This window comes from Scophthalmus maximus, chromosome 9 (genome assembly GCF_022379125.1).
Source record: "Scophthalmus maximus strain ysfricsl-2021 chromosome 9, ASM2237912v1, whole genome shotgun sequence".
Lineage (NCBI taxonomy): Eukaryota > Metazoa > Chordata > Actinopteri > Pleuronectiformes > Scophthalmidae > Scophthalmus > Scophthalmus maximus.
Window position 1 is genome coordinate 20,995,960 of NC_061523.1, and position 17,597 is coordinate 21,013,556.

Here is a 17,597-nt window from a genome sequence, read left to right on the forward strand (position 1 = left end):
ACTTTTGAGGTGCTGTATGCCAGAACACAAATGGTCTGGACACATTTTCCCAAACTTTTCCTGCCAGCACCCTGTCAGAGTGAGCCCATTAGAGAATGCAGCAGGAAAATCTCTACCCTCACCAGACCCAATTTTCTGGACATTTTCTGCGGTTAAAGTCTGATATTGGCTTCATTTTGAAATTAATGGCATGACCCCCTGCTGACATGCAATATGAATTTCCCCTGTGACCCACTTTAGCTCAAGGAGTTGGCACTAGTGACACCTAAACTAGTCTTGAAGAGTAGCTTTTACTTAAATGTGAGAAAAAACATTTTGATAGAGAACAGGTGCGCTCATATGTAGACAAAGATCAGTTATATTGAATGGGAATGAAGCACTAAAGAGTGAAATTAAAGACATTTGAAATTGTTCAGGGTCTGAGCTCATCAGGCCCTGTGACTGGAATTCGAAAATCTTTGCTCCTAATTTGTGAAAGCCCTTTTTAATAACATCGCTGGGGATTGCAGTTTAGTTGCTAGGCAGGATTAATTTCCAGTCAACCCACATCCGTTTTAATGAGTTCCAATACAGCAACAGAAATACAATCAATACTGCAAAGCATTGGGGATAAATATTGTTATCAAAAATCTATTTCTAACTCTTGTTTTTGCTTGGTCTTGTCCAGTTTGTGTGTATAGCCCAGCAGGACTACTGCTGCATCCTCAACCAGGTGGAGAAGAACATGCAGAAGGTGGAGGAGGAAGGCGAGATCGTCATGGTGAAGGAACACCGCGAACTGGATCGCACCGGCACCAGGAAAGGACACATCGTAATCAAGGTGGGGGAAAAAAATTGACCTTCAGTCAATTTCCATTTTCATTTAAATCCAAATCATACAGCCTCTAGCCTCTGGTTTTGACTAGTTGTATGTCCAGACCTTTTCAGGCCAATCATGTGGAATCAAAGATTATTTTACACACCTATGCCTCTATTCTAATAATATGATGTCGAACCTCAGGGCACATCGGAGCGTCTCACCATGCACCTAGTGGAGGAGCACTCAGTGGTGGACCCCACCTACATAGAGGACTTCCTGTTGACCTACAGGACGTTCCTCTCCAGCCCCATGGTCGTGGGCAAGAAGCTCCTGGAGTGGTTCCACGACCCCAGTCTCAGGGACAAGGTACGGGCAGAACAGATTGCTTCATAAAATGGATACCCCTCGAAAATATAGTGGGTCAGGGTGTTAAGAACATTATGTTTACACAACTAGTCAACCAGTAAACTGTATGTTGACCTGTGCCGATCATGTGATTGCTCCAGGTTACACGGGTAGTCTTGCTGTGGGTAAACAATCACTTCAACGACTTTGAGGGTGACTCTGCCATGACTCACTTTCTGGAGGAGTTTGAAAACAATCTTGAGAAAGAAGTAAGTGTTACAAGTGCACAATGTGAAGCCTTCAAAGGTGCATAACAGTATTTGGTCGATTTGTTTGTCTTTTCTCATATCTGTGTTATTTTTTCCCCCCAGAAAATGTGTGGGCACCTCAGACTGTTAAATATTGCGTGCGCTGCTAAAGCCAAGCCGCGGCTGGTGACGCTGACCAAGCCGTCCCGGGACTCTGCACTGGCGTTCAGCCTACTCGGAGGTCAGGAGAAGGGTTTTCGCGTCTTCATCGATGCCGTGGAGCCTGGGAGCAAAGCGGCAGAAGTCGGCCTTAAGCGTGGAGATCAGGTAAGAACTCATCATTGTATGATATTTTTGCACTTACACCAATCCTCCTTAAGGTCCTTCACGTCCCAGCCCCTAATCTGTCACTCCACAGACTTCTAGAGCTTCTGCTGTAGGAAAGTTTCTGCTGAATGTTAAAATCTTGGGATTTCCTCTTGAATTTTTGGGATAAAAACTATAAAAGCAGCTGCTCATATCCTCCAAGTTTCTCAAGTTTAGCACCGTCAAAAACATTTTTTTTTCTTTCTGCTGGCCACAATTTCAAGAGTAAATCACTCCCGTCACATAGACCAGCACTTGAATCGATCATTTTGTTCCCTGTCCAACTTCATTTTTGTTGTGAAACTGGTCTTACATTTTGCTCTAACTAGCATTAAAGTCCGAAACTGAACTTGCCAGTAGCAACAGCAGCGGACATCCAGCATTGGCTTTCTCCTCCCAACTTAAATTCTCAACAGTTTTCACACTCTGCAGTCCTCGGGGCTTTAAGCAAAGTCTCTTAATCCTTGAAACCATCTTGAGAGCGTCTGGATGCGAGTTAAGCCCTCTTGACTCCAAACATCCCCTGCAGCTGTTTCCCCCAAAAGGAAGCCGAGAAGCTGACATCCTCAGACTCGCTCTCACCTTCCATCCAATCATATTCTTCTTCAGTCACTGTCATCATTTGCTCAGGACCCATCAACATTTCAGAGCTTGAGTTTTACAGAGAGCATTAATTAGAGAGTAGTAATCTCAGTTGTTCCGTCATTGGGCCAAAGGCATTAGTCCCTTCAACTTCAGCATCTCACTAATCGCTGATTATCCAAAAACAAACATTTAATCTTGTTAGTCGGTCAGAAGAGCAGCAGAGGGGAGCCTCTGGTTTAATTACAGTCAAAGGTGACGTCCTCTTCCACTAAAGAGGAAGTGGCAGAGCCTTGTTGTCAGATTGCGTTTAAATGCAAATATCCGGCCCTGTGCAGAGGTCAAGCTGTAAAGACAATTTGAAGGCGACGTGGCCCACGTTAATGTCAAAACCATGTGTTGGACTAAATGTCACGAGATGTAAAACACGCCAGCATTTGACAGTTTATTACCTGCCTTTGTTAACTGGATAGTATAAAGTTCAGAGGTCATTTCCTCCAATTTAAGGTTTATCGCTCTCCTGATAAGCAGTTTGACATGATGAGACATGACATGGAGGTGTCATTGAGCTGTTTTTCTCGACCACCAGTTCACCAATTGGACTCTTAATACACATGCATAAGTCTGGGTTGAGTCATAGCTACAGATTGACTCACCTCAGTGTGTTGCATTGGATGGGAGATGTGCAAAACTGTATTAAAAAGACAGGGTATCTGATGTATTTCTTCTTTCCGCAGATCTTAGAGGTCAATGGGCAGAACTTTGAAAATGTCCAGCTCAACAAAGCCAACGAGATTCTGAAGAACAACACCCACTTATCCATAACTGTGAAAACGAACCTCTTAGGTAAGGTTTTCAGAAATTTGTTTATTTTTTTGTTAGGTCTTTGGCATTTATTTAATGAAAGAGACAGTAAAATAAGTAAAATAATTTTAGCAGTATTTTCAGTAACACAAACCATGTGCCTCATCTCTTTCCTCCTCCTTTCCAGTGTTTAAAGATCTTCTAACGAGGCCCGAACACGACCACGACTTGGACGGGGAGGAGGAGCACGACAGGAAGAACGGGGCGCCCCACCTTCCGAAGATCGGCGACATCAAGAAGGCCAGCCGCTACTCCATCCCCGACCTGGCGGTTGACGTGGAGCAGGTGATGGGCCTGGAGAAGGTCAGCAAGAAAGCGAAGACCAACACGGTGGGAGGACGCAACAAGCTGAAGAAGATCTTCGACAAGACGCTCACCAGCATCCTGCCTCCTAAACCGTACAAGTAATTAAAGACTTAAATTGCTAACTAGTCCTAACCATACAATCCTTCTTTCAACTAACTGTAAAAGCTATGAAAGGTAGCGATAAAAGTAAACTAATGTCAGTGAGTTAAAGTTGCTTTGTTAATCTGATGAAGTAGCAACAAGTACAGGGCTCAAAATTAATATTTCTGTTAACTGACCCACACGTGAGCCTGTCGTGGCACCAGTCAAACAGTGTTTGGTGTGAAATGTGGATACACGTCATGTAGAACATATTATGTACAGCCAGAGGTGTCCACACCTCCCAGTTCTTGCCAACACAAACATCGCCCTCTGCCTGTTGCCGCCGGAACTGCCGTCTCACCTTCCCTCCTCCCTCTCGTTTCCATAGCGACGTTTGCGTGGGCCAATCGCAGGATGACAGCATCGTGGGGTTGAAGCAGTCCAAGCAGATCCCACCAGCTCTGCCCGTCAGCGGAAACCTCTCCTCGTCGAACCCGGACCTTCTGCAGTCGCACCACCGCATCCTCGACTTCAACAACCAGCCGGGTGCGTATGTAACTGTTGTTGTCGTGTGGATATAATGTGGAACTGGGAGGTTTGAAGCAAAAATCACCTTTACATAGTTTACTCACTTTTTTCTTTAGTAATTTGACATTTTATCATTGTGGAAGGTGAATCTCTTTGAGTTTGGACACACCATTAGGATTAAAATAATCTAAGATTAAAATATAGAGTGGGCAATACAGATCAGTAAATCACTGTCACAGATTATTGTATATCATTATATTGATGATAATAATAATATTTAAACATGGTACATTTAATTGACATTCATTTTTTTAACCAGTTGACTAACCAAGGTCACCTCAAGGTCTGTTTAGTATTTTTTCTGTTTCTTTCAATCATATCACATGACCTTCATCAATAGAGCTCCTTTTTTATTAATCTGATCACTTCAGGGGCTTCTTGTGCATGTTTGTGTCAAAGTTGAGTTTCAAGTAACTCTAATCTAATGATGAAGATGCTGCAGAACAGCCGCTACACAGACCTTGAGGTCGAGGTTTTTTTACAAGGTCAAAAATAAACTTTACAAGCACGGTTTATAGATATCTTTATTAACTCCTGTCCGTCACATGTTGTTTATGTCCCTCCAGTTCCAGTCCTACCAAGTGAGTATCTTGTCTCCCCCGTGATCCTGCTCTTCCTAGCACAGCCAAGTCTTTGACAATGCCGTCGGCCTCTATGTCAAATTTGAAGACATTAATAAAGTTGCTGTACTCAAGTTTGCAGATGGAACGTTAACTCAGTCGATCTGCACATATTTCCTCCGAACACTAACTGAGTAATGCTAACAGCAATACACTAACCTTTCCGTTTTTCTGTGGGAACATTTGGGGGTGATTGTCATCTTGGAGATTTGGGAAGATGTGATTTTTGTTTTTTTGGGGTGTGTTTCTGATCAAACTAGTTGATGATGGCGAATGTTGTTTGCCGTTGACATCACAAAGAAAATTCTGGGAAGACGGAGTGGCTTTGGAAAACAAAGAAAATGATTGGTGTCATGTAAATCATGCGATTTCAATCTGCTTAGTATTGATCTGATTAGCATTAAGCATTTATCCTCATCATTACCATCATGCGTTGTCCACAGATATGTCGGACCAGGTTTTACGAGTCTTCAAGGCTGACCAGCAGTCTCGCTACATCATGATCGGGAAGGACACGACGGCCAAGGAGGTGGTGGCCCAGGCCATCAGGGAGTTTGCCCTGACGGCAGCGCCAGAGGCTTATTCCCTGTGTGAGGTCTCCGTCACGCCAGAGGGCGTCATCAAACAGAGGCGATTACCGGACCAGCTTTCTAAATTAGCCGACCGGATTCAGCTCAGCGGCAGGTAAAGACGTCTTTGGTTTAATGTGTTAGCCACCACTTTATTTAGGATTAGTCTTTCCCGTCCTTTCCTTTGTCTTACTTGCACAAATTAAGGTATTATATGATTTTGGCCAGGACTAAATATTAGTCTGTTGTTATTCAATCTGTTCTTGAAATATTAAATGTTCACATTTCCCTCCATCATCAGATACTACCTAAAGAGCAACATGGAGACCGAGACGTTGTGTTCAGATGACGACGCCCAGGACCTCCTTCGAGAAGGGCAGATCTCTCTGTTACAACTCAGCACGGTTGAGGTGGCCACTCAGCTCTCAATGCGGGCCTTTGAACTCTTCTGCGCCATCGAGCCCACTGAGTATATCGACGACCTGTACAAGCTGCGCTCAAAGACGGGCTCGGTCAGCCTGAAGCGCTTCGAGGAGGCCATCAATCACGAGACCTTCTGGGTGGCCACCGAGGTGATGCGGGAGCCCAACCAGCTCAAACGCATGAAGACCGTCAAGCACTTCATCAAGATCGCCCTGCACTGCCGCGAGTGCAAGAACTTCAACTCCATGTTTGCCATCATTAGGTGAAGACCCAGTCATGAATTTTGGACCATATTTTTACGGAATCAATTTTAATGTCATTGACTTTTGATTATTGTGTTTCGTTTTTTCTCATCGAAACTGCGGCTCTTTCCACAGCGGTCTGAATCTGGCTCCAGTCTCCAGACTGAGGGGAACGTGGGAAAAGTTACCCAGCAAGTACGAGAAGCTGTTCGGGGACCTGCAGGACCTCTTCGACCCTTCCAGAAATATGGCCAAGTACAGGAATGTCCTCAACAATCAAAACCTCCAGCCTCCAATTATTCCCTTGTTCCCGGTCATCAAGAAGGACCTCACCTTCCTACATGAAGGTAGTTGATTGATTAAAATAATGGATGTCAGAGCAAAGAAAATTCTGGTCCAAACTTAAACTGAACCAAACTTTGAGTTGTGGCTTTTTTCGTAGGGCTGTTCTGGATGGTAATTCCAGCTGTGCTCTCTGATCAGTATTAGCTTTGTCAGCTGCGTAATTCCCCCCTATTACTCATCTCAGGCAATGACTCGAAAGTGGACGGCCTGGTGAACTTCGAGAAGCTGAGGATGATCGCCAAAGAAATCCGCCATGTTGGACGCATGGCGTCCGTCAACATGGACCCGGCCCTCATGTTCCGGACGAGGTAAGGAAATTGTTAAAAGGTCAAATCCACATTTTTTTTTAGAATATTAATGATCCTTCACCCTCCACGTAGGACCCAGTCAGCACGCCTCAGACTAAACCAGCCTGTGTGGGGTTAGCCGGTTCACATAGATTCAGCACAGAATTCTGCATCACGCTTTTTTCTCGAGCAGCTGTTCCCTCTGGCAACTGTTTCCCTCTGGCAACTGTTCTCCTCGTACACATTGTTGGCATAAGATGTGCACAGTGCTCCTGTGAAAGTGTGTCTTTGTCTAATGATGTATCCTCCTGGTGGAGTGTTACCATTTGATTGCCCTCTCTGCTGACTTTTCATGTGGGTGAAATTGCTTCTCTCTGGTGATCGTGGTGGTCTTTCCTGTCCTAAGCTTTATTGTCTCCTTTTCTCTCTTCCTCTTCTCAACTCATTCACCCTTTGCCCCCCATGCTTCTCTGTTCATGGCACCCACCCTCTAGGAAGAAGAAATGGAGAAGTTTAGGGTAAGTTTGGTCACCCTGCAACCTTTTTGCATTCCCTGCCTTTATTCTGCCAATTTGCATTCTTCTTTTCTTCTGTGTTTTTCATTAATCAGTTGAGATCAATCCTCCCACTAACACTGCCTGAGCCTAACCAAAGGGCATGAATTAAAAAAAAAAAAGGTCACTTATGCTAACGTTAGGTGACGCTGTACTATTTTGTTGTCGACAAACCACATCAATTGAGACACCTGGGAGATTAGAATATTCCTCTATAGTTCCGGATAAAGGGATTTAGCTTTACGTAGCAAATGTGACCTTTTGTTGTTTTATTCTAACAATATGCATGCAGCTTTAGATTTTGACATTTTTTGTCTTTGAGGTTGTATCGCCAAACAGCCAGAGATTCTGGATATGAAGTTGTTGTTTTTCTTTATCATGCTTTACATTCTTGTGGCCAAACGGGACATCATTGTGCGAACTGAGCATCCGATGGGAAACATGCAGACGCACATTACATTCACCTTCGAAAAAAGGAAACATTTTCACCTCCCATAATTATGATTTCGCATCCTGTAATCAGGAGAAAAAAATGTCTTGTAATTATACGATCGGTATCTTGTAATCAGCAGATAATTCCTCGTAGTAAGGAGAGACCATAGTCTTGGAAATGTGAGACGCTCGGTTGTAATCGTGAGACATTGTAGTCGTAATTATGAGAAAGTTTATTTCCCCCCCCCCCCCCCCCCCCCCCCCCCCTTCGGTGAAAGCAGCGTGGAGAAACTGTGTTGTGACAGTCGATATCACGCTTGACACTTTATATATATGGGAAGACACCATGTGGAAGTGAACCCTGATAAATATCTTTCCTCTGACGAGCGCAAAGCATGACTCACGCTAACACCAAGTCTTTTGTCTTTTCACTGAAACCATGTGCACACAAAAAAAAAGCCTTTTACTGCTACTACAACCAGCTCTGACTCAAGCCACAGAAATGTAAACTATGACCGTGTTACACTAGTAGAACTCCCCCTTTTCTACGCCCCCTGTTGTTTGGCTATAACCATCACTCCCCCCCTCTCACCCCACCCCCTCTCTGCCTGGAATGTCTGGAATGCGTTGGTGTTGAGAGGAGAAGCTAGAGCTGCTCTCTGCATGTCATTTTGAAAAAATAATACTATGCCCTCTGTGCAGCCCAGTAGCAAAACTACACATTCGTACTTGACTACATAGGCTCATGTACAATCTAAAGCAATATCTTGATGAGTCTTCCTCTGCCCTCTTCTATGTTTCCCCTCGTGTGTGTTTATGTGCGCGTGTCTGTGTGCGCCCCGCCTTCGCGCACAAGCAGGTCTCTAAGCCAGGGTAGTGCCAACGCGGCCGTGCTCGACGTCACGCAGACGGGCGGGCACAAGAAGCGGGTGCGCCGCAGCTCCTTCCTGAACGCCAAGAAGCTTTACGAGGACGCGCAGATGGCCAGGAAGGTCAAGCAGTACTTGTCCAACCTCAGCCTGGAGACGAACGAGGAGAGTCTGCAGACGCTGTCGCTGCAGTGCGAGCCCTCCATCAGCACGCGTGAGTTTTTTTGTGGCACAACGTTTGTACACGCGAGGACATAAATATGATGTTCCCAGGACTCACAGGCCAGGGGCAGACAGGGTGGGACCACTGCAGTGAGAAGACACTCGGTCTTGTTTACATGGAACAAAAAAAGGGCTAAACCACCAGGCCACATTCACATTGTTAATGCCAGCCTGACTTGCTGTTTCCTGTTTGCACTTTTGTTCCATGCAACAGACCCAACTGTCCATCAGCAGTCATTTTCTTACGCCAGACGGCAAATTCCTGTTTCCTTCTCATAATTCTCTTGGCATATATTTCTCTCTCAGTGCCCAAGAATGCCGGCGGGAAACGACCCGACACCTCCCCGGTCGTGTCGAGAGCTGCCAGTCAACAGAGGGGGCAGTTGGCCAAGGGAAACCAGGCTCTCCAGGTCCCGGCCGTGGCACTCTACCCATCCCGAAAGAAAGTCCCAGTCAAAGATCTGCCGCCTTTCGGTAAGAGTTAGATCAGGTTATATGAATTTGGAGTAAGTTATTTGGTAAGCTTGTACTTTTAGATACCTTAATCATTTTATTTCATAACAGGACTCAAGTTGTCTCATTTAGAATTATTTGTTTAAAAGAATAGTAATACCACTTGTCCCTACAAAAGGTTCATGTATTCTCCTGTCTTCATGATTTATCTTGGTAACAGTGTGATTATGGACATTATGAGAATAAGCCCGTATAAATCACCTGTTCACTTGTCCTTCTACCTTCCGCCATTGCCTTGTTTTCTCCTCCACAATCTGTTATTTTAGACAATAGCACAGGCAGCCTCTCCTACAGTCTTCATGGCAGTGCTGCCACCTAGAGGCTCGTCTGACGACAAGCACATACAGTAGAGAAGAAAAAAAGCCAAATCCCAGACAATGCAGTTTAGCATCCCGACACCCCCGGGGGGATGGCATTGTTCCTCCTGCTAATTCTGCCCGTCTCCTCGCACATTTCCACAGGCACCAGTTCCCCGCATTCTCTGAAGAAGATCCTGTCGCTGTCAGAGGAGGGGAACGAAAGGCACCGGAGGCAGCCAGAGGACACTGTGTCCAACGCCTCCTCCCAGCTCTCCTCCCCTCCCACCTCCCCCCAGAGCTCGCCCAAGAAGGGTAAGTAAGCCAATAATCCTCCCTCCCTCCCTCTTACACCACTCTCCAGACTCCTCGTCTCTTTCACGATGTGCCACAAATGCCACCTGGTGGTCGCCTCTGTGAACTGTCACTGTGTTTTTCCTCCAAAATGAGACTTGCCTTATTCCTAGGGCTGCAACAGTGAATCGATTAGTAATGGACTACTAAATTAATCGCCAACTATTTGACGATCGATTAATCAGTTTAAGTAGTCTTTCTGAAAAAAGAAGTCAGAATTCTCTGATTTCAGCTTCATAGATGTGAATATTTTCTGGTTTCTTAGCTCCTCTACGACAGTTAACCTTATAACATACTTATTTCCCACCTACATCCAAGCCAAGGAAATTCTGTTACTTAAAAAATTGGGCAAAATACTTACAATAAAGGTACTGTATTTTATGAGTGCTAATTTATTGCAAGTGCAATTGATACACAAGACAAAAACATGTAAATGCAAAATACCGTAAATAGTAAGTCAGAATTTTAAGATGTTTCCCTGCTACAAAAACATCATAATTGGTCTAATTTGATCCAGAAACGTCAGTGTGCAATGGCGAGCATCAGAAACGCTTCTTTATGCAACAGGGAACAGCTGTTTCTGTCTTTCTGCAGCTGGACCTGACGGTTTGGCTGCAGACCCCAGAACTCTGTGTCTGAATAATCTGGCTTCATAGAAAGACGACTGTCGTCTCTTGGAACTGAAGCTACAAACAGTTTTTTGTCAGTTCATGTGTCTGCTGTTTGACTGGAGCTTAGTTGTTATATCACCTGGTAGAGGCTAATCCCGAGTCAGTTGGCTCTTCTTCTGACTCCTGTTTGCTTTAAATCTTTAGTTTTTTTTAAACATTACCTCCTTTCTTCAAACTCAAAAGAATAAAACATAAAAATTCAGTTGATTTGTGCTGGCAGATATGACCTCTAGGTTACAGCAAATGCCACAGTGATGGTACTTACATGGATCAGCAGTCAGCACCAGTGATTTCTCTCCACTTTGCTGTGCAATTGAAGCTCCAATCACAATTATCATCTCAACTTTTCCACACTCTTCAGCGGCGTGTTGCAACCCAGACTGTCGGCTAACTGGGAAATGTCATGGTACAATTATCCCCCCTGTCCGTGTGTGATGCCTTGTTTAAAAACCAACTGACATGGGATACGAGAGTGAAAAGAATTCAACCTACCATATGTTATTTAGATTTTTCATTGTGGGATCGGAGGGGAACGTGGCTGAGCACAGAGGAACCTTTCAACCTTTTATTTTCTGGGGAGGAGTTTATGAAGAAACCTTTTTCACAATAAGGCTCTAAAGGTTAAATGTCTCTTTTTGTATAATTTTGTTTTCCAGGTTACAACCGGATGGGAGATGCCTACTCAGACTCTGGTCACAGTGAGATCTCCTCCCGCTCCAGCCTCGTCAGTAACTCCTCGTTCGACATGGCCCAGGAGGAGAGGAGGCTCCGTCACTCTGGGGGAGTTGGGGAGTCTCACATCGGGGGACCGCGGCTGGAGCGACGAGCCACCACCGACCCCGACCAGTACAGCCTCGGGTAGAAACACCTGAGAAACAAAAATTCGAAAAATCTTTGTTGCTTTATGAGGTGAATTTATGGTCAGTTTCATTTGTCTTACTCAAAAACTCTTTCTCGTCATATCACAGGTCATTTTCGTCGATGCAGGACTGTCGGGGTATTTACACCGGCTGCCCTACAGTCCTCTCCTCGCCCAGCTCGGAGGAGCTAACTCAAGACCAGGGCGACCGTGTCTCCCTCGACGCTGCTGACAGCGGCCGCGGCTCCTGGACTTCCTGCTCCTCTGGTTCCCATGACAACATCCAGACGATGCAGCAGGGACGCAGCTGGGAGACTCTGGCCTTCGGCGGCGGCGGCGTTGGGCTCCCTCCCGGCGGACCAGAGGCCTTCTTAGGAGGACCCGCAGCGCTGTGGGCGGCACAGGCCAGGGGGAGCTGGGCGTCCGCCAGCTCCTCCTCATCCTCGGCTGCGTACTGGGGGGAGGACTCCGAGGGCGACACCGGCACCATCAAGAGGAGAGGAGGGAAGGATGTCAACGCCGACCCAGAGACGAGTAGCATCACTTCCACCGGGTCGGAGGAGGCCAAGCAGCTCGGCCGGCCATCTCCGTCACCCATCACTGCTGGGGGTAAAGGCTTCATTTGTGAGTGACTGCACTTCAGAGTCCAGTTGCTCTAATCGCTTATTGGTCAAGGTTTTTTCTACAAAACGACAGAATTAATCATTAAATTCTGCAATAGGGTCAAAATCCCAACTGTCCCTCTACCATCGCTATCGAAAAACACATCTTCAATTAACTGCATTCTAAAAGCGCCGCCCTCATCGTTATCTTCTCTTTTGTGTCCATGCAGCGCGGAAAGAAGGCCGTTACCGCGAGCCTCCCCCTACTCCCCCCGGCTACACTGCCCTGACCATCTCCGACCTCGCCGAAGGGCAACACCCGGCCCCGGCCGCTCCCGCGATCGCGGCGACGCACTCGGGCCGCCGGCCGCCCGACTACACCACGGCGCTGCAGCGCTCGCGCATGGTCACCCAGTCCCCCGACTCCCACCTAGCCCACCAGGGGGCGAAACAGCGCTCGGGCGGCCTTCACCGCACTCGCTCGCCGGCCGAGGAGCAAGAGCCCGATGAGGAAGAGGAGGGTGAGTCCTTGTCTTCCAAACTAGTCGCTCTGAGGAAGCCAAAGCGAGTGGCACCGCACACACCCGAGACTCCCAGACCATGAGAGTGTGTGTACGGGGGTATACAGGCAGGGCCCCCCTCCCCCCCCAAAGGCAGGTAAAAACTAATTTATCAGGTTGCCCCCCCACCCCCTCCTCCCCCACTCCATTCCAATGAACCTGCATGTGAACAGGAACACACACTTGGACTGCGACTGACCATTTTCCTTCACACGAGCTCGCACGGCACCAGTGGGACCGGTCCCATTTCAAATCGCAATCTTCCGTCATGTGAAATTTCAGACGGAATCAGATCATTGTACATTTGGAGTGGGACCCTCACTTCTACTTCACACTACGTCATCATGCATGAGTCATCCTGGTTGGATCAGAACCTCACCACTCCTCTGCCACCTCACACACACACACACACACACACACACTCTCTTTCCTCTCACACACTGTGCCGAGCAGCCTCCATCAGCGGGCACAGTGCCGTCAGGATCCCCTCAATGCCTGAAAACATGCACCTCCATTCTCATGCACCCCCACGCACCGGACTCGCCTGCACGCACTCTGGTTGAATTCTATGTTATTGTAGTTTCCAGGTATTGACACAGATTGTCATGCACACAAGTCGTTGGTTGTTTGTTTTTACACAAAGCAGATGTACAAGTATTTAAAATGTTTTCTCTACCTACCACACAACTGTTCACACTTTAACAAACAAACGCTGTTGGCCGACAGATGTTACCTAAATATTTCACAAAAAATAAAATGTTGTGAAAGCATGCGGGGCAATAGAGAATATTTATATTTATCAATTTTCCAAAGCATTTTCGAATGTTTTCCCTCCTTCTGAGGGAGCCCTCGGACTCTGTTCTTTTCAGCACAAGATGAAAATTAAGTAACTGGATGGTTAAAACTTTCGAGTGTCAGACAAGGATTTTACAAAAAAGAAAAAAGTTCATAAATGTAGTCGTTGAGTTGTTGAGCGGCTTCTCTTTCAGCTCGGCCGTCACAGTCCGCCGTCCTTGGTATGCGGTTCATGTCCATCATGAGGTGTTGCACTGCTGTCTGATCTGGGAATAGTCTTCTTCTAAAGTTCTTCATTATCTTATTAGGGCAGAGGATGCGGCATATTTTCCTGAGGCGTCCATTGTTTTTGGCTTGTTGATGGCACCTTTCATCTCTAAATTAGACTGAAGAGTGTATTCAGCAATCTTGTAAAAATTAAACAACTCAAAACTCATATAGCAAACATTCACTTCCTGTCAAAGAGCCATGGGTGTGCAGGGTAGTACAGTAGATCTGATGTCGGCTCGTCTTTGTGTAGACCAGTGGGTATTTTCATTTCAAAATCATGTCGATAACAGAAAGAATTAAAATTGACTACGTGTCCTTTGTCGAGTTTCAAGTCGCTACGAGTTGATTTCTTGCATCTTGTGCTGATGTGAACGGAAGGGCAGGAAATCAATCTGAAGAAAAATATGAACGTGTGCTTTGGGTAAATGTTTGGCAGCAAAATCGCAGGTGATTCACGACGGGTCTGAAATTTCACCCAAGGAAACTTTTTCACAACTTTTTAGAAACTTTTGAGTGTACTGTACACGAGGCTGGTCCACATTCAGCGTGACCTCTGACAGTCTTTGTCCTCTCTCTCTCCACAGAGGACGAACAGGTGTCGGCGGTGTGAGGGACGACAGTGGACCTCCCTCTTTTTGCAGTAACTTGAAGCCCCCCCCACTGGTTTTCCGGGGTTGGGGCAGGATTTAAAGAGACAGACAGACCAAGAGACTCATCATCAGTTACATACGTGCCTGCCTCCTCCACTTGGCCCCCCTCCCCCCTTCTGATCGGCGGCGGATCCCTCTGCTCATCATCTCCCTCCCCTGCCTTAAAGCATCATGGGGGGTTGAATGACCCTGCATGCAAACAAAATACTGTGAAGACGACAAAGAAGGAGAAGAGGAGGAGGAGATGGAGAGACGATGACGAAAAGCCTGGCACTTTGGAGAAGAAAAAGACTACAGAGACCTGACTGGCGCCCCGGGGGGAGGGGGTCGACCTGGCCACACACACACACACACACACACACACACACACACACACAACCACACAAATGTTGCTGTCAGAAAAGCGGGATCCGCCTCCACACCCCTGGCGACGGAAACCCCCCGAACTCACCTGCATCATGACGTGTTGAGCTCCATCTGCACTTTCTGGGTTTTTTGTTTTTTTTTCACTTTCTAAAAAACTGAACAAAGAACAAAACAAGACTGTTGTCTGAGAAACAAACCGGTTGACTTGACTCTGAGTTTTCAACTTCCCTCTAGATTTCATTTCTTTCTCCTTAGTTGGTTTCCTTTTTTTCTCTGACTGATTGCACTCTGGGGGGGGGGGCCGAAGAAGAGAAAGCAAGTAAGTCAGCCCATCGTCTCTCTGCCTGGACTGAAACTGAAACAACCTGTTGTTGAGTGTGTGAACTCGAACAAACAAATCCAGTATTATCTAATGTTCCACATGTGAACGCTTATCAAGTGTTGGTTCCAATCAAAGCACACACACACACACACACACACACACACACACACACACACACACACACACACACACACACACAAAAAGACAGTTCATTTATTAAATATAGCACTTTCAGCACAATCCTAGATGTTTTACCAGACATTTGGCCTGGACACCAGGGTATGATCGAACCGCATCAGTCCCCCCCACGCCCACCCCCCCCCCGGAGCTCGTCTATGGGTTCTACCGGCCTCTTCGTCGCCCCGTGGCTCGCCGCGACGTCCAGAGTGTCTACTCTTAGTGTTAGTTGCCTGCAGGTGAGGCGATCGATACAAAAGCACACAGGCGAACGGGGGGGGGGGTCTCGGCGAGGTGACTGAACCGAGTCGGCCGGAGGTGGAGACGATTGAAGCCTGTAGATTCGCCCAGATCAAAAAAAAAAATGGCGGTCGGACGCCGGCCGCGACTTCTTTCATCGCTTGCGGATCAAAGGGATCGAACTGTCGAGCGACAGCGTCGCCTCTCGTCCCTTTGTGTGTGTTTTTTAAATTTCCGGTAGGAAGTTGATCACAGACGCCGACCAGGGTAGAAGAACATCAGCCGACTTCAGGGGCTGCCAATGTGTAAATTGCGAGTAGCTACTTTTACAAAATAATCTTGTACAGAGTCTTATAATACACACATATTCCTTTCAAAATAAAAGTACCCACAATTTGAGATTAGGCTTTTTCGCTTCCCCCCCCCCACGCCACCCGTCTAACCCGGGCGTATGCCACATTGTCGTGAACGTCCGAAGCGCCTTACGATGCCATGATTGCGTAACAATGGTCACACGGTTGTTCTCATCGCCAATCACCTTGTTTCAGGAGCCGTCTAGAATGGAGCGAATGGTGGAGTGAAAATGCCTTATTCAAGATACTTCCCTCAAAGTTCTATCAGTTTTTTTCCTCATCAAATGTACTAAGACTCGGTACAAGATGAAGTCGAGCGTTTCCTTTTCCGCCGTTTGGACGTCGCGGGGCCTCGGACAGCGGCGTCGGGCGGGGGCCGTGGCCGTCGCGTGTCCCGGCGTCGCGGGTCCTTTTTCTTTCCTTCCACCGTCGAGACACAGTGACGCTGCACCTCTCCTTCCTCTGCGACCAGATTCATCATGCAAAGCATAAAAGAAAAATGTGGAGGGCGGTGTGTATATCGCTCACGCCTGCGTCCTGCTTTTCCACCATATCTCGCCCATCATTGGAAGTGACTGAAGATTTTGGTTTTTTTTTTACTCCGGTGACATTTGAAGATTTTGTGTTTTTGGTTTTGGTTTTTTTTTTTTGATTAAAAATCCATTTGTGAAAAATGAACTTTAATTTTTTTTTCCCTTCTTCTATCACTGATTCGCGCTGATCACATTGATCAGTCTTGGAAACGACAGACTGAGAAAAAGGATGAACGAGTGCAGTGTTTTCCACTGTGTTCTACGACGACATGCTAATAATTTCGGGGGGTTCATTTTTTTTGGGGGGGGGGTGTATTGTAATTTTTTTTGTAATGGCTGCAGATAGATTGTTAATAATTTGTTTGTATTACAGTGGTTGACATGCATCGTTCACTTTCATTCAACTCTGACGATAATGTGCATATTTAGCGGGGGGACGAGTCCTTTTCTTTTTCTTTTTTTTTCGAAAAACGAAAAACGTTGCACAAAAAGATGTACAAGCGTAAAGATAAAGTGTAGTGGGTAGAACCGCTGCTCCGTTCGGTGTGATGTCAGTGAGACGTGTACATTTTTAGCTGGTGATGAAACTTCTGTTCTTCATTCTTTCTCTTGTGCGACTTTGGCCTGTATGTCTTTTACAAAGACAATCGGTGGAGTACGTGTCGGCTGTTTTTTTTGTATTTTTAATACAATAATTGTAAATATTGGTTATATTTTTGTTCAAATGTACTATGTTTATGCCTCAACATCCAGTTTATATGAAGCTGGGTATCAATAAATACTGCATAAAGAAATCAACACCTAGGTTTAAATGCACTTATTCATTTCTTGATGTCTTTTCTTTTTTCAAATGTGTTTTGTCCTTGAGAGGTTTTTCTTTTCTTCTTTCTTTCTTTCTTTCTTTCTTTTCCTCCCAGATACCGTCTAGTGTTTGCACAAGTCATGGAAGCAACTTGAAAAGTGTAACCCTCATACTTTTCTATCTGACCGCAGTGTGTCAGAATTAATAAAAAAAAAAGAGATATTGAAGTCTCGCCTTGCTTTCGTTCACTTTGTTTCCTGTTGCCTGTTGGTATCCAGAGCTGGGAGAATAGTGCAAGTCCCTGTTCTCATTTCTTTATCGTCATTGTTTCTAAATTGTTTCTTAGATGAGCTGGGGTTTTCTGCCTTTTATTATGAAATTCTATATTTCCAACTCGCAGTGCGACGCATCCCTTTTATGAGAAAAGTGAAGTGAGACTTATTACCTCTGGCCAGTGCTCGGGGGGGGGGGGGATACATGCAGATCTATTTA

At 46.1% G+C, this 17,597-nt stretch overlaps 1 protein-coding gene across 16 annotated transcripts in view; it reads left to right on the top strand.

Moving 5' to 3' along the window:
- Positions 1 to 17,101, top strand: part of rapgef2b (Rap guanine nucleotide exchange factor 2b) — a 102,613-nt gene extending 85,512 nt beyond the window's left edge. For 6 of the 16 annotated variants that reach the window (XR_007031401.1, XR_007031406.1, XR_007031410.1 and 3 more), the window contains 20 exons: positions 668 to 820; positions 1,001 to 1,165; positions 1,306 to 1,413; positions 1,516 to 1,719; positions 3,078 to 3,186; positions 3,332 to 3,608; positions 3,980 to 4,137; positions 4,746 to 4,760; positions 5,243 to 5,483; positions 5,670 to 6,053; positions 6,169 to 6,380; positions 6,563 to 6,686; positions 7,160 to 7,183; positions 8,508 to 8,734; positions 9,049 to 9,216; positions 9,717 to 9,866; positions 11,233 to 11,434; positions 11,545 to 12,059; positions 12,268 to 12,694; positions 14,247 to 17,101. Coding sequence is in view for 2 of the 16 variants with exons in the window: in XM_047334218.1 (XP_047190174.1) it covers positions 668 to 820; positions 1,001 to 1,165; positions 1,306 to 1,413; positions 1,516 to 1,719; positions 3,078 to 3,186; positions 3,332 to 3,608; positions 3,980 to 4,137; positions 4,746 to 4,760; positions 5,243 to 5,483; positions 5,670 to 6,053; positions 6,169 to 6,380; positions 6,563 to 6,686; positions 7,160 to 7,183; positions 8,508 to 8,734; positions 9,049 to 9,216; positions 9,717 to 9,866; positions 11,233 to 11,434; positions 11,545 to 12,059; positions 12,268 to 12,641 (3,810 nt within the window). In the remaining 14 variants the exon portion in view is untranslated. The remainder of the gene's footprint in view (positions 1 to 667; positions 821 to 1,000; positions 1,166 to 1,305; positions 1,414 to 1,515; positions 1,720 to 3,077; positions 3,187 to 3,331; positions 3,609 to 3,979; positions 4,138 to 4,745; positions 4,761 to 5,242; positions 5,484 to 5,669; positions 6,054 to 6,168; positions 6,381 to 6,562; positions 6,687 to 7,159; positions 7,184 to 8,507; positions 8,735 to 9,048; positions 9,217 to 9,716; positions 9,867 to 11,232; positions 11,435 to 11,544; positions 12,060 to 12,267; positions 12,695 to 14,246) is intronic. The other 10 variants (XR_007031405.1, XR_007031409.1, XR_007031413.1 and 7 more) reach the window with 8 other exon arrangements.
- Positions 17,102 to 17,597: the final 496 nt, after the last annotated feature.